The following is a 24,116-nucleotide window of genomic DNA, read 5'->3' as shown; positions in this document are numbered from 1 at the left end:
CCCACCCCTGATGTGCACCTTGCTTAGCAGAACACTCTAGAGGTAAAAATAATGTAAATGGATGCTAGTATTACTTTATTAAGGGAGGAAAAAAATTAAGTACCCATTTATGTGATTTTTATCTAATTTTTTTTTTACTGGCATGTAGACCAGTCATTAAGGACTATTTCATTTGTACCTACATTACTCACCTTTTTTCATCTTCATACACTTTATTTCAATATTATATTTTTACGAAATAGCGAGATATTTTTCCCTCAAAAGCATATTAACTGTGACATTTTAAACATAATTAATAAAAAATAATTTATTGGAAGTCCTCTAATGAACTCTTCTAACAAAATTTAATTTAAGTCTATAGTAAAATGTCAGTAAGAATATACTTAATAAAGTGCCTTTGTATTTCTCTTCTGTAATTTGACAGCAGTTGTCTCCATTGTTTGATGTGGAGACCAAAGTGGCTAGATAACAAACGTAGCATATTTACTTAAGTTCATTTGAAATGAAATTCTCATTTCTGAGTTTTCCATCCCTTGTTCTGTAATTCTAGTTCTTATTGTCAGAAAGTTTAATTTAGAATCTATTGTTCTCTTCAAATCTAGATGATGTGAATGGGAAACAAGACCTAACAAAATGTGAGAAGTAATAGTTAAGAATATGAAAAAACCCTCATACAAGGCAAAAGCATCTAAGAACGGGTCTCTGTGAAGAGGGAAGTGTGTAATCTTTAGATATTAGTGATATACTTCTGATACTGTTTTGTATTCTTGCTTAGGAATTTCTTCTCTTGGTCACCCGAGAAACTGTATCATGGAGGTTAGATTAGCAAGTGCAAATGATTTTGCTGGACTTGTGGGCACTTCATTTCTGGAATCCAGTCCAAGCTAGACAGTGATTGCTCAGTGCCTGTTCTTGCTGCTCTTTCCATCTTTGCTGTGACTGGTGGTCTCTTGAAATGCGCTGGTTACGTTGTTCCATTTCTAAACAGTGAAATGCAAATTTACAGGTACGGCATACTTTGGGGTAGAAGCATTACTGCTTTGTGCTCTGTATTTTCTTGTTTATCTAGGATTCTTTGTTTGCTGGATATTTCCAGTGAATAACTAGAGCAGTGCCAGCATTCCTGAGAGCTGGTCACATGAGCTTGGCAGAGCAATGTGTATTCTGAGCAGACTTTGTTTTCTGTAGGCTTTCTTCCCACTTCCCTGGGGATGTTGTCAGCCTCTGTTTTAGCTTCAAAATGTGGATTTAGATTTGGGAGAGAAGAAGTGGTTCTTAATTATCAAATGAAACACAGGAGGGTGAGTGTGGGATACAGTGCTGGAAGACCTGTTGTACTTTTCCTGCTGATGACCCTTCTTGGTCACAGAAGCACAGCTCTGGTCTTGATGAAGGTTTTGGTCTTGAGCGATGTTTTACTTAGCCAACAGATGTTAGTGCTCCCAAACTTAGTTTACACCAACTGCCACTACTACTTGTAAAATGCCCATACCTTTGAGTTAACACTTGTATTTTACTCAGTTTGTTCATTCTAGAGAAAATGCTGGAGGACTTGCTCTGAATTATTCTGAAATAAACCGTGATAATCTAAGTATGTTTTGTTTTATATAAGTATTTGAGCTGTACTATGAAATTACTGTGCAGTGTGGTGTTGAACAACTTCACCTTTTGAGATTCTTCAAAATACCTAATAGAAAACTTTTTTCTTTAATTATGAGGGTTTTTAGAGATAAAAGGACTGATCATGTTGATGGTTTCTCTGTGTTCGCCTCAAGATCTGTATTTTTCTACATATAAAACTTGAAGCAATAAAATAACCTGTGTCCAAGATGAACATGTTTTCACTATTTTAGGGAGCAACTGGTCTAAATTTAGCCTGTGAGCTTTCTAAAGCCGGGGCCTTGTTTTGTGTTTATCTGTGAAGTGCTGCACACACTTGCAGCTCTGTAGAAGTAACAATTCGGGGCCCAGCTGGGTGGTCTGCATCCATGCAGCCTCATAGGAATGAACTCTATAAGGGAGCTTGTGGGATTAAGGTCCAAACCAGTACAAACTCAGACTGAGTCTGTATTTTGCTCCTTAGTTGGCTGCAAAACTTCATTCACATGAGTATCTCTCTTTAAATAATAAAGTAAATCATTCAAAGCATTTAAAATATTTTTTCTTACCTAATATTCTGCCAGTGAAATTTGGAATATCTTTTTAAGGCACTTATTCTGCTGTCAAATTTTTTAAAAAGTCATCTGTTTATAAATCATGATGCTTTAGCTTTTTTACCTTCCCTTCTATTAGTACTGTTGAAAACATTTACTCAAGCCTTGCTGCTGTCTCTTATCTCTGTGTGGTTGTAGATCATTACATTCCAGCCCCTCTTAATACAAAATAAATTCTAATCTTGGCAAGTATTGTGTCTAGTTTTATTTAGTAATTAAACTCTGTACTGCTTTCCTCCTTTAGAGTGAGCATCAACTTTTATATTACAGTGGACTTTTATTAATTATATGGAGAATGTATTAATGTGAAACACAAATACCATACAACCTGTGATATCATGAGTGCTTTGTAGTGTTGGCAATTTAGATAGCTTATCCAGCATGATATAGTTTTTGTCCTGATATACTGGGTTGTGAGATTTACATGACTGTTGACCCCTTGGGACTACTCTGAAATGAGGTGTGTATCTTGTGCAATCCTAGTCAGCAAAAATTTAAATAAAAATAAATATACTGTCAAAAGCCCTTCTGTTGGCCTGCAGGAAGTATGAAATTGTACCATACGCTCGATAATGGCTTTCTCAGAGAAGATTCTCTGGCACAATGTGATGTGACTTAGTGGAACGACAAGCTATGCAGAATGCTTGTTATTGTCATGATTTGATATTGAATTGTTAGGCAAGGCCTGATGTCTGCCAGAGAACTGAGTACAAAATAAATCTCTTTTGGAATTTGAGTGGTGAGTCAAATTTATCTTTTAAAACAAACAGAAGTTACAGTCTTTGTGAATGTTGAAAACTCCATTTAAGTGAACTGAGAATAAACTAACAGATCACTGCTTTGAGTTTGATTTCAAGTGGTAAGTTTGCAGTGGTTTTGCATATAAAAACTTTCCTTGGTAGTGCAAGAATCTTAGCAAGAACAATTTAATGGCAACGTTAACTCTTCAACTACTTGTGTCTTCATCTGAAATTTGTAAGTTAACAAAGCACCTAATATTCATCATTGTAGCAAGGCAGGTTAACTGACTGCTGGCTAGAATGTGTCCAGAAAAAAATGTTTTCCAAAATATTGCTGTTTGGTTTGGCTCTGATTATCTATGCACAGTGCAGAGAATGAAAGCATTCTATTTCCCAGAGCTGGTATCCTTAATTTAATTGTTTGGGGCTGATTTGTTTTAGAGATTTCTTTCTTTCCATGTGCTGTACTGCTATAGCTGTGTAGTAATGCAGGTGCTTGAAATAAAACTTGACATAAAAACGGAGACTGTTTGCAGGGTGTCTTTCTTGAGGACAACTGTACTTTTTTATATGGATTTTTTTTTTTTTTATACTTGATCCAACACTGCTGTTCTTGCAAGGGTTGTAATTCGTGTCTGCTTTTGGAGATGGTGAAGGTTTGGAAGTTAGAGTGTTAGTGTTAGAAGTCTTGTAGAATTGTGTATCATGAAGTTGAATTTACCAGTTTGCATATGGATGGAGTTGTATGTTGAAGTATGTGATAGAAGGAGTAATGTAATTGTTCTTCTATTTTTATTTTTCCATTTGGTTACGTGCTGCAGCAGGAATACCAGCAAACAATTTTCTACATTGTCACAGAAATCAAGAAACTTGCATCAAAATTGGGGTTCACCATGCTCTAAAGTACTGATGACTCTGAATAGTAAATGTAATATGGTCCTGGTAACTTGGTAGTTGTCTTTGTCTTCTAACAACTATATTCCCACTAGATATTGGTAGCTCTTTTAGCCATTCTAGATTAAACTGCTTGACAGACAAGCAAAGCTCTAGTTGAATGTAGGAGAGATGTGTAGAAGACTTAAACTGAAAGAGGCATGTTTATTACTGTTAGTTGTAGTGGGTCTCTTTGTTCCTTGTTTTCTCCCTCCATTTGATTCTTAATTGTAGTGAGATTTGCCCTTCACTGATTGGCATAATCTTCAAAGTCTTTCCATAGCATTCTGTCAATGCAGGTGATGACCAAGTGTTATTTAGCTCTACAGCCTTGATGTTATTCTGTGGCTGGGCACTGTATTCATCTTTTGGACAAGCTGTCATGGCTCCTGGTCAAAGCTGGGGTTCCCTTCAAGAAGAACTTCTTGACCCTTTGTACTTTGTACAGTATCCGCCTCGCAGGCGGACTCCGGAGCCGTTGTTGGAATGCGTGTCTAATGCGTTCCACTCGGACCCTCAGTTCCATTCCATAATGTTAGCTTTAATTGGCTGGTTTTAAACTTTCATGTACAATTTGGTTGTACATGGTAAATTACCACCCTCTTCGCCTTTTCCTAAGAGCAAGAAACTAGAACCCAGGCTGTGCTTTCCCTTGCTGCCTTTTACTATTGCCCTTGAGCTCTTTTAGAGACAGCACTTGTGGGTAGCGTTTCTGTCAGAGGACAGACCTTTTCTTACTAGTGTGTTTTTCTCTAATCTCCTAAAAACTGTACTTTTTAAACACTGTGTTGTATTTTTGGACTGACTTCTGTGTTTGAACGTTTAAAAAGAAGTATCTCCAATTTAATAACTCTTGCCTCACTGTTAGTGTGGCTAGGTATCCAGTGTATTCTCCAAATGATTTATTTTTTTTAATATTCATATATTTTAATTTACTTGTTTGTGCATACAAGAACTTCAGGACACAATCAGTTGTATAACCAAAGTTTGTCTTTACTATACAAGAATGCCTTTGTATGTGCTTCTGAAGTGTCAAAATTTATAGCATGGGCAGAATGACAGCCTGCTATTACGCGATGTTCATCTAGGCTTAAATACTTGATCAGAGCATCAGCAGAAGCTCTTTTTGAGAAAGAGGGGTAGTTTAGTTATGTGAGGGGGGGAAAAAAGTTGGCAGTACTGCATACAAAACAAATTTTGCAGTTCAAGCTCAAAACAGTGATGAGGCTCTTGTTCGTACTTGGTATGAACAAAGTAAAACAAAGCCTGCCTTTATCTTCCATAACGGGCTTGTGAGCTCATGTTTCGGCTTTTCCTTTCCACTCCCTTTCTGATGTGGACTCTGTCTCTTTTTTTTTTCTTTGCTAAACAGACAGTAACTCTCCACAATATTTTTAATCTCAACAAGACGTCCAGTGGCTGATGATGCAAGTGTTACATCAACAAAGAGGGGATGATAGTTGGAGCATTCCAGGTCTGACGTTTTTGGCCAAGGAGCCGTGTATTGTGGCCACTGATTCCTCCCTGCACAGCATGCTTGCTTCGGGCAGGAGGCTATGTTCCATTGACTCCTGTTGCGTGCCTCCCTGCTCCTTATTTTAGGCTTCCCCAAGAAGTTTTGACTGGGAGTCTCATGGTTTTAGATGAAAGAGCCTGTTGTCTTGTTGAATTATCTCCTGTCTGTCTATATTTAAAGCAAAGCTGGCAGGTAAAAAGTACAGTAAAACAAAAGCTCTGTTATAGTAACATCTTAGGCTAGGTTAGAGTAAAACTGAAAGAATGATCTAATGTATTTTTTTATTTTTATGTGTGTTTAGACTGCTTGTTTCCTTGTAGTCCATTGTGCACCTGGGAATGGAATTGGACTCATTGTATTCAACTTCAGATGGGTTCCTGGGCACTGGTGGGAGCTAACCCACAAAAATCTATTCACTGAATTAAATTGTGAAAAGTATTTCCCCTTTTAGATGAAAAACTGTGTTTATACAAATTGTATATTACCAAATTTTAAAATCATACGTGTGTAGTCATGGATATTGAATAGCCATAAACATCTTGTACTCTTAGATTTTTTGAGAGGAAAATTGTTTTTAAAACCTAGAACAAACCTTTTCAATTTTTTCATACTCTAGTGCAACATTTTGAGCTAATAAGTCTTTTTAGTGACTGAAGTGAAAGCAACTTGTGAACCTTTTCACTAAGAGTATAGCTGATACTTTTAAAAATGAAGTAAAGAACTTCCTCTTGACAGCTAAACTTCTTGAATCCATATAAAAATCTGCTTAGATCACATAATTTAGCCTTGCAGCACTGGTTTTACTGTGCAAATAAACTATCAAAAATCGATTTATAAGCTAGTTGTTTCAGAGACGTGCCTGTTTGTTATGTATGGCTGTTATTGTTGTAGTCTGTATTCCCTCAGAGCATAAAGCCTTCAGACATCTCTTCAGTCGGGTCTCTTAGGCTGTTACAATCAGGTACTACTTCTAGTCATGAAGTCTTCCCCAATGTAATAAAGGCAAGGTGGGATAACTTGTTGCTTTCTATATGAATGCATCATTAACCATTACAAGAGGGGAAATTAGGGCATGGGTTTGGTGTCTTTTTTTTTTTTTTTCCCTTTTTGTAAATCTTATTTTTGATGCAAAGGCAGTTCTGTCGCCAGCCAGTCCAGCATGCGTAGACTCTCCCCCCTGCCATAAAACAATGAGCACATTCAGGCACAACTCGTGTTTTCAGTTATTAAAAAACGGAGCCGTCTGTCTCTGCCTGTGACTTTAATCTTTAAGCCTTTATTCCCTGTACCCCACCCCCTCTTTCTTTCCCCAACCTTTTGTTTGTGAAGTGCAGAGCTACGGGATATGTGGGCCTGGAGTTTCTTGAATGTATTGTACATTCCCCTGGTAATTACAGATGTTTATAACTGTAACGTCAGTCAGTTTATAACTGACTGATGTTATTTCAGTATTGTGGAGGGTGAAGAGAAAATTAAAGAATGCTTTTTTCTTTGCCCGTAGCAGTCTTTAATTTGGGGGGAATATAAACTCTTTTTCTCTTAAAAAAATAATTTTGTTCAGCATCCTCAGGTGAAAAATATCCAAGAACTGTGCACGAATCGTTCCATAGCCTACCGTAACTTCTGTTGGGACAGTGCGTTTCGTGCGGTGTTGTAAAAAGCATATCATTGTTCTGGATTTTAGTTCAAAACAAGCTCCTTGGTGTGGGGTCTATGACCTTCAGATACTTTATTTCAAAGACAGATAAGGTAGCTTAGGACTTGAAATACCTTAAGAGTAGAATCACGTTAATTTACTTCCAGCTTTACATGGAAACAGAGTTTTCCTTTTTGTAGAAGAATGATTTAGAGTCTGATGAATTGGAGATTTATTTTTGGATTGGTGACTTGCAGAATGGTTCAAGAAAATTTATTTCTATTAATGTCATAGAAATATGCTTTTGATCTGTAGAAGGTTTAAAATCAATTTCTTATTGGTGTTTCTTGAGCTATCTAAAGCTGCAGGTGCACTATAAGATTAATGTCCTTGAATTGACAGAGAGGTGAAGAGAATCTAGTCACAAATCTGTGATCAGAGTGTTAATTTGCATGTTTCTTGGGGATCCCTGTGCATTTCATGATCTTCAGAGCAGTGGGCCTAAAGCACTGAATCTAAGCAGAGAAAAGTTTGTATTGTGAATTTCAAGGTGGTTTGTCAGGATCTCCAAGGTACAGCTTTCATACCTACACCTGTTTTCCAGCTGCATGTGAACTGCTGTTTATAGGCTGTGCAAGTTCCGAATTGCATGTCTAAATGTATATTCAGGTCTGTGTAGCTACACCTGGTGTGATGGTAGCATGAAACTCTGATAGATTGATCTTTCAAAGATACGGCAGGAGAATGAACAAGGATTCCCAGCGAGATATCCTTTGGCTAGGCAGGACTTTAAGAATATAACACAAAAGATAGCAAAAAAAGTCTTACTGTCATCTAATGTTAGACTGACTAAATATGCATAAAAAATTCTGACAGATGTTCAGAGATGTTCAAAATTCAGTAATTCTCTTAAGCACCCAGAGGGAGGCAATAGATGCTCTGTAGTAACAGTTCTCCACTCCTTTGGGAAGAAAAAAAACCTGGTCATTAAGCATAGCACATTCTTTTTATCCTGAGATAATCAAGTACTTAACTTGTGTATTGCTGGTGTAATGATTTCTGAAATGTGCTATTTCTTTTTGCATTACAACACGGGCATGGATGTGATTGAATCCTAGATATGCTAACATAATGATATCATCTTGTAAGAATTTTAAAAGAACGTGAAAAGATGAAGAGCTGAGTGCGAAATATTACTGATACAGAATTTATATAAACTTTGTAGTTGTTATTCAGGTGTTTGTTTCCCCCTGCCCCCCTCCAAGTCTAGTATTGGACCTGTATGTAATATTATATTAAAATACATACAGAAATACGAACACGTCGGTGAGGAAACATTTCAGTTAGTTGTGCTGTTCTTGGAAAACGGAGTGTAAAATTTTATAAAAAGCTAATACAGAAGCTCACTGCCTGAAGCAGCTGACTAGTTTGAAGGAAAATGTGTGTGTAGGTACTGTTTGCCTGCTTATGTACTAATCTTCTCTCCCTGAAACAACCTTGGAAACTATATCAAGTTATGTCAGTTATCATTACTGTACTTGTAATGTACTACTTTTCTCTCTCCAGTACGAACCTGGTTTTGTATGACTGTTGCAATCCATAAGGATAGGCAGACAGGTGTATCCTACTGTAGACTGAAGGCTTAGGATCCTGTAGTATCAGGGAGGTAGCAAGAATTTCCATGACTGTAGGTACTGCAGAGGCTTTCACTCACTGTTTGTCTCTACACAGTGTTTATCATTAGTGGAGAAATCTCAGGTGTAACATTCCTGAAGCTGGGAATAGTGTGTCCATTTCTGTCTGGTGTGAACTGAGTCTTTAGAGATGGAGCAGAAGACTTCAGATGGGTGGAAGTCTGGCAGAATTGGGGATGGGCTCATGTCCTCATTCGTGCACGTTCAGTGCCTTCGTAATTCTTCCGGATGATTGATTCCTTTTATACTGTTTAGCCACTGTTTTCTCCTGGTCTTGGAAACAGCTTCAAAGATGATGTCTGGCTGTACTCTTTGAGAGATGGAGTGGGCAGAATGGTCATACCTTGGAGTCATATTTTTTGCAATATACTTAGTATTATCATATGCAAATTTTTTTTTTTTTTTTTTGAAACTTGGGAGATCTTGTAGAGAGCAAATGTAAAGCTGATATGAGTCAAGGCTATAAAAAGGGTATATTTTTTTTTTTTTTGGTCTTTCTGCTTCTGACCTGTTTGTTTTTCACTGTTTCCTGTAAAGAGTTTATGGACCTTCAGAGACCATTTATGGTCACTATGTAAGGCCCAAGTGTAACATTATGTTTAATTCTTCAGAGCAGTGCAAAAACACACGTGGCCTTGATACCAAAGCAAAATACCTCTGAATAAGAAGTCTGAAACTTGAAATAATATCTCATGAGGCCATAGGAAAGCTTACTAGGACATTGAGCACACAATATTATCTGAGGAAGTCAAAGTGGGGTTTTAAAAGTATTCATTTTCTTTCTTTTGCACCTTTCTTCTTCCTGAAGCATGGATGTATAGTGCTGATTTACTGTACAAATTATTGCCACATTGTTTCAGAAAACTTGTTTTATGAACCCAACAACTCTAGACAGAAGGAACAGGGCACTTCATTGTGAATCTCTGAGTCTGATATGAATCAGTGGAATTATGTATTTTCATATGTCATTTGGGAACTCAGAAATTTTGACGTGACTTTTTCTTGTCGAGATGTTTTATAGTCTGGATGTCGAATTATGGAACTGAAGCTTTTGTGCTAGGTGTAATACAGGCACGTAGCACAAAAAAAGGTTACAACCCAATTGTTTTCTTCTGTGCTTTGTTTTGCTTTCAAGAGTATGAAATAACTGTTTTTCTTACTATGAGCCATGGATTGTGCTCCAAGGATGATGAGCTGTATAATGACATTCAGTCTAAAATGTTAGGTAACTTTTACTCTAGTTTTGTATAGTATCCTAAATATTTAACTTCGCAGCTTTACTGGTATCTGTATTTGCATATACATATATATGAATGACACAATGTTTGCTAACTAATTCACAATTCACGCACTTTCAACTTCAAGCCAAGAAATTAATTAATGCAGTTGAAATACCGTGGTGGTGTATAATTCAGCAAATGCTAATTTTTTTTGTAGCAGTCATCTCTGCTCAGAATGACTGTTGCTTTTTCAAGATATGTAGGCTTTTTAAAACTGTACCATAGTTAATGTTTTCAGCCTTAAAATAAGTAGAAATCTCTTTTGGACTCTGTGTGGTTTGTGGCCATGTCAATATAGATATTGAGATCTAATGATAGGTAGTGTTACAGAAGAGGACTTTGCTGCATATGGAAGAAGGATGATGTCTTCTCTCGTATGGTGCTTTACCTCCATTTTTACACATGCAACATATTACATGGTATTTCTTGTTAGAAGGCAAGCAATGTTTGCTGCCCTATAGACAATGAGGGGAGAGCATTCTAATTTTTGGGGATTTTCTGGTTTTCTTGAGAAATATTTTGAAGAACAGGAATTGAAATGCCAGACCCTAGTAGTTACTCATCTAATTTGCCACGTTTTCTTTGGAAACGGTCAAAGTGAATGTTTCAGAGGGTCAAAGCAAGAAATTAAATGGTGGAATGAAGTGTCCTTGCTTTAAGTTTCATTCCGATGCCTCTTACACGGGGTTAAAAACATAAATGTTTTGTAAACAATGAAACTTCATCCAGGTGCATGTAGCTTTAAAAATCCTAATTGCATCAATATCAAATCTGTATTTTCATTGTCTGAAGTCAAACGCTATCTAGCAGAGCTGAGTTTGGGATTCTGTGATTTACCATTATATAATTGATTGTGCTCTTTTATTAGAGGTGTTTTATTTCTCTTGCTCAGCTTCATGTGCTTTTGTCATTGCATGCTGTTAACATGGATTTTTCTTTGTAAATGAAGTTGTATGTGAAGAACTTAACTACATGCCTTATTTCCTTTTCTTGAAGCCACTTTATCTTTCAGATTGCTTTTTCAGAAAGTGATTGGATCTAAATACAGTATTTTACTTCAATATTACATTGCATATACAGTCTAATACTTTACCTTTTTTTGACTGCTTCTAAACATAAAAAATTTTGCACTGAACGGCATATAATGACTATGTCTTTTCATGGTTTTCTAAAGTAATAGCACTAGTTTTCTGTAAATACATGTGTACTTAAGTTTCTTCCAACACTCTTAACAATACATTGACTATTTATTCAGCTTTAAGTTTCTCTGAAATTTCTCAGGCTGCTGTTTCATGAACAGGTGTTCATGTCCCTAGAAGCGGAGGCTTGCTTTGCTCTTTCCATTTTTCCTATTTGCAGCTCCTGGCTGTTGGGTCCTGCTGCCTCCCTTGTGCCAACTCTGGGCTCTCCCTGGAGCCCTGTGTTGGCTGGGTCACCTTGCTGATCCAGAGGAGAGCTGTCTGGTGTTGCTGAGTTGAACTGACTGGTCTGAGCTTCAACTTTGCCTTTCACTGGACCCTCTGAGCTGTGGGAGACCTGAATCAGCATGGTGTTGGGGAAGTGTAGATGGGAGCAGGAGCTTCCCAGCTTGCAGAACTGCAGCCTCCATCACCAGGGTGTGCCAGAGTGAATACCTTTTCAGTATGCTCCACTTCACTGATGACTGCTTCTAGGTAGCTGACTGTAAATAGCTGTGTAGATTAATGCAGTAACAAAGTAAAGCATGTGATTGCCCTGACTTGAAACTACATGGGTAGAAATGACTTTGACTTGCATGTTTTATCTTTACAATGGAAGTGAAGGAAAAAAATCTAGTCTCTTCTTCTAGAAGTATGCTTAAAGTGAAATGGAACCTTTTCCTTGTCTGTAGAAGCATGTATCCTTAGCTGTGGCTGTTACTTGTGCTGCTCTTGCGTATGTGCAGGCTGAGGGAAGGTCAGGTGTACTTAGCTTCTGTTTATGTTGGGGAGAGGGGAGGAAAAGTGTAGGAAATTATTCTGTTACCTAAATTAAAAAGATTCATATTAACTTCTTTTTGGTAGTGATTTCTATTTGGGAGCCTTTGGAGGAAGGATTCTGTTTTATTGTGTGTATTTTTTTATAAAACTACATTTAACTTCAATTTATGTTTTACTAGTGAATTTGGTCAGATCATAATGAGGGCTTACTGTACTTGCTTTGTTTTGGAATGGTCTCTCTGTACTGGTGGAAACTGCATAAGTGTTCAGATGTTTCTCAGGCTGGTACTTTTGATCTCCCTCAGCCAAAGAAGAGTAAAGACATTTTCTCTGTAACTGCTCTGACCAAGCAGTGTGAGCCCTTTCTGTTCTGAATAAGCAAATTGGGGAGTCATTGGAAAATAATACATTGAGAGATGTCAAGTCAATAGCTCAATGCTAAATTTCTGTCTGTGTCACAGGGTCAGGTGTATCCTTTATTTTCCTCATGTTTTCAGAGTACCCCAACTGAACTCCCAGGCCTCCTGTGCTTGCCTGTTGTGGGCTGGAATGCCCTGCTGCTCCCCTCGCACTGCAGCTCTTGACCCAGAAGTCTGACAGAGTTCACGCGTGTTTTCAGAGACTATAACCAGAAGCATGCAGTGAAAACTTATTCAAAGTATTTACTTTATAGTAAGAATAATACACTTGGGGAGGGAGGAAAAACTTGACTAAAATAATTGGTCTACATGCATAGTTGTTCTGCCCAAGGCTTACCTTCCTATAATAACGAATCACTTGGGCCTAAGATCTCCATGTGTCCCTAGAAAACACATATGGGCAAGTCTCGTTCTACACTATTGTGGTTTTTACAAGCGTTTTCCACCTTATAGCACTGTCTCCTCATAAAATAGTTTGGGTTGGAAGCAACCTCTGGAAGTCATCTGGGTTTACCCCTTAAAGGTGGGCCAGCCATCTCTAAGTGGGCCACCTTTAAGCTAGATCAAGTTTCCCAAGATTGTTTAGGGCTTCATGGATGACCCTTCTTAATCATTACCCATCTTAATCACGAAGATGATTAAGGGAGTGGAACATCTCCCTTATGAGGAGAGGCTGAGGGAGCTGGGTCTCTTTAGCTTAGAGAAGAGGAGACTGAGGGGTGACCTCATTAATGTTTATAAATATGTAAAGGGCAAGTGTCATGAGGATGGAGCCAGGCTCTTCTCAGTGACATCCATTGACAGGACAAGGGGCAACGGGTACAAGCTGGAACACAGGAGGTTCCACATAAATATGAGGAAAAACTTCTTTACGGTGAGGGTGACTGAACACTGGAACAGGCTGCCCAGAGAGGTTGTGGAGTCTCCTCCTCTGGAGACATTCAAAACCCGCCTGGACGCGTTCCTGTGTGATATGGTCTAGGCAATCCTGCTCCGGCAGGGGGATTGGACTAGATGATCTTTCGAGGTCCCTTCCAATCCCTAACATTCTGTGATTCTGTGATACTCTGAAGGGGCTAAATGCAACACAGGACTTCTTACATTCTGTAAAGTCTTGCAAAGGATCTCTTGGTTACCTCCTTTCTTCCTGTGTTGTAATGCTTTTTTTGAGAGAGTTTTCACTTTAAGGTTGGTTTGTTTGTTTTTTTTTTCTCAATAGGTCCTCCATTTGATAGAAACTATTCCTGTGTGCAATATTGTAATAGCTAGATCAGCATATAATAATAAATTATTGGAAGATATGTCTTAGTCTTTCTTAGTGTGACCTTCATGGAGGCCTTACCAGTGTTGTTCATGCTACTTCAGCATGGCCAATCAAGCTTATTGACATACTCTAATCATTATAGGCATTTCCTCCCATTGAAGAACAGAGGCTTGTTTCTGATGTGTAGTTAGAACATATTCAAACAAGATCCTTGGATGACTTGACAAAGCAGAGTGTGGAGGCTTTCATTGCCTTTATCCTCTTCAGGGCAATATTGCACGCTGTTTTGTCTGGGAGATGAAGTATAAAGTATAGTTCAAGTGGACTCTTGTGTGAGGTCTCTTGCAAAATAACCCCTTTATTCCTTATTATTGATTATCTCTTTCCATCACTTACTATTTGTAGTTGGGCTGAGCTCAGGATTACAAATAAGTAACTGTAAAATGCAGGTTATTTGACATATAAGAAATGGACTTCTTAGAAGTATGCCCTTATGGTCATCCTGCTTTCTCTTTGTAGCTCTCGGTTTAGGAAAGACCTTAGTGGCTGGTTTTCATTTAAAGGGAATTTGTGCAACCAGTGGTTTCTTTATTGTTCAAAAATCAAATATAATGCGTATAATTCTAAGCTTTACTGTGCATTCAGAAAGCAGTCTTGTGGCTTGCCAGTCTGACCCTCGCTATCGGAGACATTCCAAGCTATCCAGAGTTTGAAGCTGCACGGCTCCCTGTTTGTGCTTACAGCTGCTGAAATCTTTAGGAATGGCATGCCTGGGAAACGGTGGTGGCATGCTTAAACTCCGTGAGTTCCTGTTCTTTTCAAAGCGTTTCCTAATGAAAGTTGTGGTATCAGTTTTGATCCATGATTTACATTGCTTTACAGAGGGTTTCTTCATGTGTAATTCATGCGCTCCAGTTGTGTGCATGTCTGTCTTCCCCCCTCACACCTCCTATTTCTGTTTAAATTTTGGGAGATTTCCTATTCCGTAAAACATCTTCCTTATTCTTCACAGTGCCTCCCCTAAGGTACCTAGCAAAATCCTGTGCGACACGTTGCATCTCCCAAGGTGTTACTGTATATGAAAGCAGAGAATAATTTAGTTGTTTCTGAATAAAGATTCTTAACAAAAAAAAAAAAGGGGAGAGAGCTGAGAAGGGGGAAGTTTCATACTCACTGCATGATATAGACAATATTTCCTGAGACAGGAGATACTAACCTCAAAGAACTTAAAATAAAACATTGATTTTATTATTTTTTTGAAAGGGGAATAAGGGAGGCAGAAATGGTAGAATAGTTGGTCTTTTTATCCTGTGTGCAGATGAAATTGATTAAACCTTAAAAACTCGCCTCAGTCCACCCGGTTTATTAATTGAAGAATTTCCTCTTCCCCAGAATGGGAAGTGCACATTAAAACAGAGCTTTGCCCCTGAGTAGCAATGATACTTGAGAACGGTACATTTTCTACAATCCTATTTTCTCTTCTGCACCAGAGGAAATCCTAATGTGGTAAAAAGCGTATTTTTTTTTTTTTTTAAAAAAAAGGTATGTTTAAGGAAGTCCTCTTTCATTTCCTTGTAAAGCATGAAATCAAATTATAGCCTGTGCCCACAATTATTTTATTTTTACATTTCAAATTCCATTTTCTGCTTCCTTTCGGTGCCTGTGAACAGGAGTTATACTGTTTGTGCAAAGTCAGCTAAAAAGTTTACCACAAACAGGACAGGACGCAGTAGCTTAAAGAAGCCACGAGTGAGAATCTGTGCTTGTGTTCTGTGTGTGCGTGGCGTGCAAAACCTCCCGCTCATTCACCCAGGGACTCGATCCCCTCTTCTTCCCTCTCCTAGCCCAGGTTTTACTGTTTGAAGCCAAGTCAGCTTTATATTGATGTACTATAGGGAGTCTAATGCAGTACTTAATTTATGTTTGCCCAAATAGTAGTACTTGTAAATGCTTTAATATTCTTTATCTACATTTATTGAAGAGAAGACAATTGAGATTCTGCCTATTTATTGACAGGCCTTTTGGTTCTCCCCTTCAGTAAGGGTGAAGTCGCTAGCTAGTTTAGTGCTTGGGGTTTATAACTGAATGGTTCTGAAAATGGGCACATTGCACATATAATAAAATAGTAATAAGCTTTTGAACTGATAAAGTAATATGAGAGGCTGAAATGTTTTGGGCTTTCTTTCCCTAGACCTAATAATACCCTCTTTAACTTACTGTAAATGTTGTGCTTTGCTATATGGCTCCATGTACACACAGCTCAGTCTGGGAGTTTGGATGTATAATTTACAAGCATGCAACAGGTTGCACAAACAGAAGGTGTTTTGAGTTCGTGTAGATGCAAAGCTGCAACAACTTCTGTGATCAAGGTTGAAGGAGATTTGTTATTTAACATGTAGTGTTCTGTTCCAAAATAAACATGGCAATTATAGTGCTTTACAGTTTTTAAAAACACAGCCTGTAGGTTGGGTACTCAAGTGGTGTTTCCCTGTGAATAGTGGTATAACAGATCTGATTTTACTAAGTGTGTGCCTTTGCGTAAGGATGTGAGACAGTAGCATGTAAACATTGCAGGGTTTGTTTCCTTTAGGTTCAGTGAGCAACATCCAAGTGTGCTTTACTTACATACGCTGTGTAGAAATCAAAGGTAGGTGTGACACTACTTAACACATTTACGAAGAGTGAAGCTAATGTAGGGTATGAAGGTCTCTAGCCTTGTTGCCTAGAACTCTGGGTAGGCCTTTCTTCCTATTTCAGTAAAGGTTTGAAGATATAGTATACTAAATAACATAAACACAGAGAATGCAATGAATTTTCTCCTAAAGATTAAAAGTGCATCAATACATACTTTTTTTAATGCATAGTATTCTTCTGGGTCATCTGTCTTTTTTGGTGTACTCGGACAGCAGCTGGTGAGCTCTTTCAGGATCAAGAGTGAGAGCTGGCTATGAATGATGTGATGCAAGTGGTATCACTTTGCTCTTCCCTTGCAGAAATGGAGCCAATGGCTAGTTTAGGGAAACAGAGTTGCTGCCTTCTGCACTTTTGAAACTTGTTATGATCTGTGACATCTCTGATTCAACTAGTCCCATGAGTAACAGAGTAATAAGTTACTTCCCTGATGACTGTTCATAATCAGATACTCCCCAGAATTCAGAAGCAAGAGTGGGTTGGATGTGATTGTTCAAAGCAGGGGCTAGATTTCTTTCTTTCTCTTCTGTGTGAAGGTATTTTTCTTAATATCTGTAAGTTGTGTGTTCCCTGTCACTTTTGCGGCACAAATGAGTGCTGCTGCCTCCAGGTTTAGCTGGTGCTTCTTGCAGTCTTTTCTCTGTGATGCTGTGCTGCTGGTCTTGTTGCATTTTTCCCGTAACTGGCTGTCATCCAGATTCTTTCTGTTCATGTGTTATCTTTTGTTTGTTTTTCTTCAATCAGACTATCTACTTTACTTTGTGTTTTCACTGTGGTTTAGCTGCTTATCTTGCAATATAATTCCCATCTTTCCCCACCCCGTTGTGTTTTCTGATGACAACTAGTTTGTTTCATTTGCTTTTTACAGGGCTATATCTGAGCTGTATGTCATCACACGAAGGATATGCCGATAGCTGATCTTTCATTTTCAAGCGAAGTGAGAAATCATACGTCAGGAGGAGTCTCTGTGTTTCTGAATGTTCTTGAACATCTCTTTCATAGATGAAACAGCAAATAAAAGGTTTACACCCCTGCGTTTTCTGTAGGGGAAATAGTTTGGATACCTTAGTCTAACTTTATCATTGATTCTGTAGGACCTGCTTCAATGCAGATAAAACATTTTTCTTGATTGCTGTGCTTCCTTATATGCAGACCTGTCCTTTGCACATGTCTCTGCTTCGTTCAGAGTAACTTCAAGCTTTCTGCCTGCTTTTAGGGCTTGAGGAATGCTTCTGTCTTCCATATCACTTTTCTTAACTGTGTAAGACCATATCCTGTCTCCTTTTTTCTGCAAAAGCAAAGTGTTTCAGTTCTTTTTTTGTTCCATTTCACACAAGAGCCCATGGCAGGCATTCTGTGGTCAGATACTGCAGGTTTATTGAGTGATATTGTTACCTTGTTTTGTTCCTGTTATTGTTTTTGGAGTCTCAGCTTGATATGGCTGTAATATTTTTGTCTCAATCAAAAGATCTTTCCAAGTGAGATTACAGACCTGAGAATACTCTTACAATCTATCCTCACTTCACTTTTCCTAGTTAAATCTTGCTTTGCTGCAGAAAATTCTTCAGGAATGTTGTTCCTTGTGACTGAAATCCAACATGGTAGTGAGTTGATTGATACTAGTGTGATAGAGATTATTTAAGTAGTTGAATATGAAATTAAACATATTGTAAGTCTGCTATTACTATTTACACACTATGAGGAAAAAGTGTGCTGAATAAGATGTTCCACGTTCAGGTGGCGGGGTTATAGTTTTGTCACCCTGTTACAAGTGACCTGCCAGCTTTCCTGATGAGAAATGTTACGTTTGTGAATCTCTGTGCACTTCGTTTTGACTTCCCTAGATTATTTCAGTTTAGTATTTAATGAGCTATTATACATGGATGAAGGGCAACTAAGAAAATGGGTTCTAGAATAAAACAAAATGTAAAACTGTCTGGGAGAAGATGAGGGGTTGGGAAGAAGGTGAATTGTCGAAGATGGCTTATTAAACAGCGCAAAGAGGAAAGTTGAAGAACTAAATCTCAGCATTATGTTTTTGCCTTGTTACCCAAGGGTCCTGTAAACTTGAGCATTCATGTCTTGAGATGTGTGAGTAGACACGTACAAAACATCCTCGTGCCTTGGGGAGAATGCAGTTGAAGTATTTCTGTCAATGCTGTCCTGATCTTTCCCTTGGTTCTATGACTCTGTTGAAGGGCAGCAGCTTCCCACCCTGCTTGGGTGCCAGCTCTCCCCCTGCCATGCTTTCTGTTCCATCTTGCAACATTTCTTATGATCTGTGGCCAGTTAGCACGTTAAAGCTTTGGAGGAGGCACAATAGTTGTACTGAGGCACATATTTGAACTTGGGTATGCTGCCATTTCCTTGACTTGTAATATATTTTTGTCTGGAGTGTTGTGATATATTTTCTGGTGTTTCTGAAGTTTTTCCGTGGACTGTACAGTTATTTTTCCTTTGTTCATCTTCTCTTTGCTATGAAATGCCCCGAGGTAGACATTCTTGACCTTAGAGCAACTGGGCTGATGATTTTCATGGCTCTTTTAAAGTGTTGCTAATAGATTCATAAATACATCAATTACAAGTATTTGCTTTATAACAAATGTATTCAAAGCAGTTGATTTAGTGTTTCAAGATAAAGTGGCCCTTGTGCTGAAACTGCATATAACATTTTCAGTGCAGATTTTGTCTCCTGTTGGAGGGAAGAGATCCCACATCATATATAATGCATCTTTATCAGCTGCCCTTTTCAAGGCCAGTTTTGGATCTGGTTACTTTGGCTTAATTCTGGAGCGTGAGGGTTGCCGTGCTGTAGTAGTCGTAATGGAGTTAGCTAAAACTTAAGCTGTGGCATTGTTATTTTACTAGATGCACTTTTTATAGCATTAATAATCAATTTGACTTGACAGTTTGGTTTTAATTATTAATTCCCATTCATTTTAAGGATGTCACCTGTGTAGTAAGAATTACTGTGCGGTATAGTTTAATACAAAATACGGGTGTTGTATTAAGTTTAAAATAAACCCTGCTGTATGTACTCACAAAAGTGCATGCATTCTGACTGTGAAGTGTTTTGTTCACTTGAACTATTTTTGTGCTGTTCGTTCCCCTTGCTTCCTGACCTTTAGGTCTGCACTATGGTGTGTGAAGTCCGAGCCTTTTGTACAGCCTTGGTGATGCTTGTGTTATAATTTAAGCAAGTTCTAAATGAATACAATTGTTGAAACAAAAAAAAAAATTAAAAATACTTTTGAAGATATAAGGTCTATCTTCAATTTGTCATGGAGAGATATTTGAAATGATGGTGAAAATTCTGCAGGAGCTTTGGAAGTGTCATAATTATTCAACTAGCACTCTGAAGGGTTTAGCATTCATTATTACAAGATGAAAGCTGTGGTAGGTTGAAAATAGTTATTTGTAACCATTATTTTTTTTCTTCTTGTAGCTCCTACCCACTCATTCACCCATGCACTTCAACCTCGGAATGATTTCCTATCCTGAGTTCATGGGAATTTTGAACAAGGGTAGCTGTTGTCATAGCTATTGTAAAAGCTTAAAAAAAGCGGGGATGAAGGTTGGCGAGGGTGAAGGAACAAGGAACAGTTGTATTGGTTTTTTGTTCTTCTGATCAAAAGCTTAAGGCAAATATTAAAAGTACTTCAACTCAGAATGCTGTGTTTTTGCATGATTTCTAGCTTCTATCATCTTTCAAAATGTGTTTTTTGATGTGTGACTTTCTGGTAGTTCAGCTTTAGCTTCTGTTTTTTATGTTTAAAATTTCTCAATATTAAAGTCTGTTGCACTTTACTTTTTTGGTATTCAGAGTATTTCAGTTACCTGGAAGGAGACAGGAAAATTCTGAATGTAATTAGTGGAAGGCCCAACACTCATCAAAAGCTTCCTTGAAAACTAATTGAAATCCCATGAAATTCAGGTTGCTTCCATCAAAGGATTAAGGGTTCATGATGACGATACTTTGAAAAATAAAACAAACATAATCCATAAGTATGATAGGTAGCTTCAGCCTAAAATTTAGGAACTTTTTCTTGAAGAGATCTAAGAATCAATCTGTGGCTGTGTATGATCTACATATTCGTTATGTAGATCTGAATTGGGAGTGAATGACAATATATTGCAGGGTTTAAATCACCTCTTCCTCACATTGAGGGATTGTAGGAATTTATTTAGATGGTCATCTTGTTTTCACTTCTATCAAATTTTGGACTCTGAAAGAAGAAATGGTGGGAAGCAGGTGGGGACTGAGGATTGCAGGCGTAGTTATGTGGCATGTAGTTGGCTCTTATTGGGGTTGCTCTGAGTCTGCGATATTGTTTTGTGTTTCTTTGGCTGTACCATATTCTGGCTTAGCTTCTTAGATTTTTTTTTTTTTTTTTTTTGAGGCATGTGTCATGCTTGTGTTGCTGCAAGGGTAATTTTCTTAATTATTTTTTTAAATGCAGTAATAACATCCTTAAACTTGAACTGATAATATGGAGGAATATGTAAGCTATTTCATACTTCCATATTTTTTTATGATCTGATGGTAGCATATAATAGCTTAAGTTCCCAAGGTCTTATTTGCAAACACGGACGTGCATTCGATGCTTACTTTGACTTGTGTTTTGTTCATACTTCTGGGCATTTGTACATATACTGACAGTTTTTATGGAAACTATTTGAGAAAATGATCCTTAATCTTTCTATGCTGCTGCAATACTGACTGTGAATTTCTCCTCTAGGTGCCCAGATTATTGATTTGATGATGCTTGTAATAGATGTGACAAAAGGGATGCAGACGCAGTCAGCAGAGTGCTTGGTAATTGGGCAAATTGCCTGCCAGAAGATGGTGGTAGTTCTGAACAAAATAGATCTCCTTCCAGAGGGGAAGAGACAAAGTGCCATTGAGAAGATGACTAAGAAAATGCAGAAGACCTTGGAAAATACTAAGTAAGTTAATAGTACTATTAACAGCTAACTTGTAACAAAATGTTTAACAAAAATACTTCACCCACATTTCCCTTCCAATGTGCTTCTAAACATACTGAGACATCTAGCAAAGATGATGAGAAGAGAGTGGAAAGATTACTAGAAACTGAAATGCAGTCCTGAATTTGCAAGTATCATGTGTAGAGGAATATTTTCCTATAATGAAGCTTTTCAGTTTAAAGTGCTGCTTGGAGTTCAGATTGGGTAAAACACAGCCAGAGTACCCAGGTGAAGAACTATTGGGTGTGTGTTTGTTTTTTTGTTTTGTGGGGTTTTTGTTTGTTGGTGGGTTTTTTGGTGGTTGTTGGTGTGTGATTTTATTTTTTTTTTTTTTTTTTTAGCTTATGGGCTTGCAGCTTTCGTTGTGATCTGCAAGCCTTTTTCACTACGGACAAAAAGTGTTAGAGCTGTTCCTTAACTGAGGGTGAAAAATGTGATTGCCCCAACTACGGAGAGCAGAATGATGGAAGTTTATATAATGTAATGTGGCTCTGGCTGGGGTGATGTTTCTCAGTCCTGTTGAGTTAAATTAATTGAGGTGCATAATGAGTGAAGTGCAGTGAGATTCATGAGTGGAAACATGACTGTTATGAAGTGGGAAGATACAATACAGACACAGTATTTATTTAGTGATTACACAAACTGAAGCACAGCTTGCTTTGCCCAGGGTCATAATGGGACATTGACTCCCAAGTTTATAGCTGTTAGGTCACATCTTGATTTGAAGAATCAAAGGAATAGGATTCAGTGTACAGAGGAGAGAATTTCACCAGGACCAAATAAGTAAAGCTTGGATATGGCAGTTCCTGCTTAGCTTATTTGTGATGGTAGGGCAATGTCCCTTTTCAGCTATGCAACTGTGAAGATCTTGCTGTCATTCCAGCTCCTGTGTTGTTATTGGGTCCACTCATTGTGCTGGGAATGGTACAGAGGTCACCAAGAAAGTGAAATTCTTTCTTGTGAACTTAGAATCCTAGAACTTTCAATTCTCTCTGGCAGCTGTTGATTTAAAGGCAAATAAATACAGGGTGGCTTGGCTTTCTGTGTAGGTTGCTGCCTCTTGTTTTAGAGGAGATAGAGAAGGGAGACACCTGCAATCAAAGCATTTTGGATCAACAGTTTTTCATAGCTGTGAGTTTGTTGATCGAATACACAGGTAATCCCGACGGGGATGGCATTGAGATAATAAAGTTAGGAGAACTTCAGAGATAATTATCTAATGGCTTTCTTATGATTTTATTTGGTTGTTTGAAAGGTTGATATATAGAATGTGAGTTAAGCAGTATTACAATTAATAGTTATTTTTTTGTCTGTTCCTCATCTATGCCAGGAAGTTAATGATTTTTAAGATTTTATCTTAATATACTGCTCAGTTTTATTTTTGTCCTTTTAAAATTTATTATTCTTGAATGGCAGTAATTGCTGCTGCAGCTGATAGTTCATTCTTCGTTTAGTCCAAGATAGTATTGCAAGTGATTGGAAAAAAAGACCTTTCTAATTGCATATTCGTAAAAGGAAGACAAATTTTTGTAAGGAAACTGGTGTTCAGAAATACTTTTTATGTGTGCTGTTTGAATTAAATCTTCTCTTTATATCGTGGAGTACAGATGGGTCTTTACAGATGTCTTGAAAATTAGCAGACTTTGTCAAAACTGAAGAAGTGAGTTTTTGAAACAGTTGAAATGCTAATGGTGAGGTCCTTACCTCTAGCCCCCTTTTAAAACAAGGATGTGTATCAGCTGATCACAACAGCTGTGAATCCACCTGCAGAGAAATGGTCCTGTCAATGTTTTAATTGCCCATTTGAACACTGGATCCTAGAAATGCTCTTTTATTGGATCTGTCTGTGTATTGTTCTCATAACAAACTCAGTTTTTGCATGTGCAGTCTGTGCTTTATGGTGCTTTCAAAGCACTGCTGACCTGGGCTTGATTGTAAAGTGCTTGTCCTGTCATATCTTAGGCATGTGTTGTTTCTCGACAGCCTCTTTCCCACTTGACTTTGAATTTCCAAATGCATGTTTTCTAACTGTTTTTGTATTCTAAACTACTCTTATTAACAGAGCTTATGCTGAGATCATTTGAAAGCTGCCTCTGACCCCAAACACTTGGCAATGAGTTTTTTCCAGGAATAGTTTACTTATTGATTGTTTTTTCTCTACACACACAGGCATGCACGCACAATTCCATAGCAGTAAGCAAATCTGAAGTCTGTTGCAGCTATAGAGTAGGTATTGCCATTGATGCTGGGGAAATTATTGTAGTGTTGTCAGGAGATTCCATGGAAGGAGGAAAAAAAATAGGTAGAGGAAAGTAACTGTCATGTATTTGAATAGTTTGGCACTGGTAAATTTAACCTAATTGAAACTTGATTATTCCATGGATTGATACCAAAACTAAAAGCAAACTGTCCCTATGAACGGAATTTCTATTTTTACATAATTTTTTGCACGTGTCAGCTTTTATCTTTGTCCAGCAGGGTCTAAACTCTGCTGACAATAAATCGATGTGATGGAGTAAGAGGGTTTTTTTAGTAGGGCTGAATCATGTTTGGAAGTGCCTGCAAAGGCAGTATGTGATTACTCCAGTTTGTTCTAGTATATGGGAAAAGGACTAAAGCACCTGGTTCAGCATAAATTTCTATTTATTGCCGTACAGTGCCCTGAAGTATTTGTAGGAAAATAAATTTCCAAAAGTTTTCTGGTCAATCACAGGAATTTTCAGTGCACGTTTTTATTACCCTTTGTCCCTAGATGCCTCAGACTTAATGGTGTATAAACAGAAAAT

At 37.9% G+C, this 24,116-nt stretch overlaps 1 protein-coding gene across 2 annotated transcripts in view; it reads left to right on the top strand.

The window, feature by feature from the left end:
- EEFSEC (eukaryotic elongation factor, selenocysteine-tRNA specific) overlaps positions 1-24,116 on the top strand; it is a 128,353-nt gene that overhangs the window by 14,090 nt on the left and 90,147 nt on the right. For both annotated transcript variants that reach the window (XM_068409013.1, XM_068409014.1), the window contains exon 2: positions 21,084-21,291. In XM_068409013.1, coding sequence (XP_068265114.1) covers positions 21,084-21,291 — 208 coding nt within the window. The remainder of the gene's footprint in view (positions 1-21,083; positions 21,292-24,116) is intronic.

Source organism: Nyctibius grandis, chromosome 10 (genome assembly GCF_013368605.1).
Source record: "Nyctibius grandis isolate bNycGra1 chromosome 10, bNycGra1.pri, whole genome shotgun sequence".
In the NCBI taxonomy this organism is placed as follows: domain Eukaryota; kingdom Metazoa; phylum Chordata; class Aves; order Nyctibiiformes; family Nyctibiidae; genus Nyctibius; species Nyctibius grandis.
Note: the sequence above shows the minus strand (reverse complement) of the source record. Positions and strands in the feature narration are given on the sequence as shown.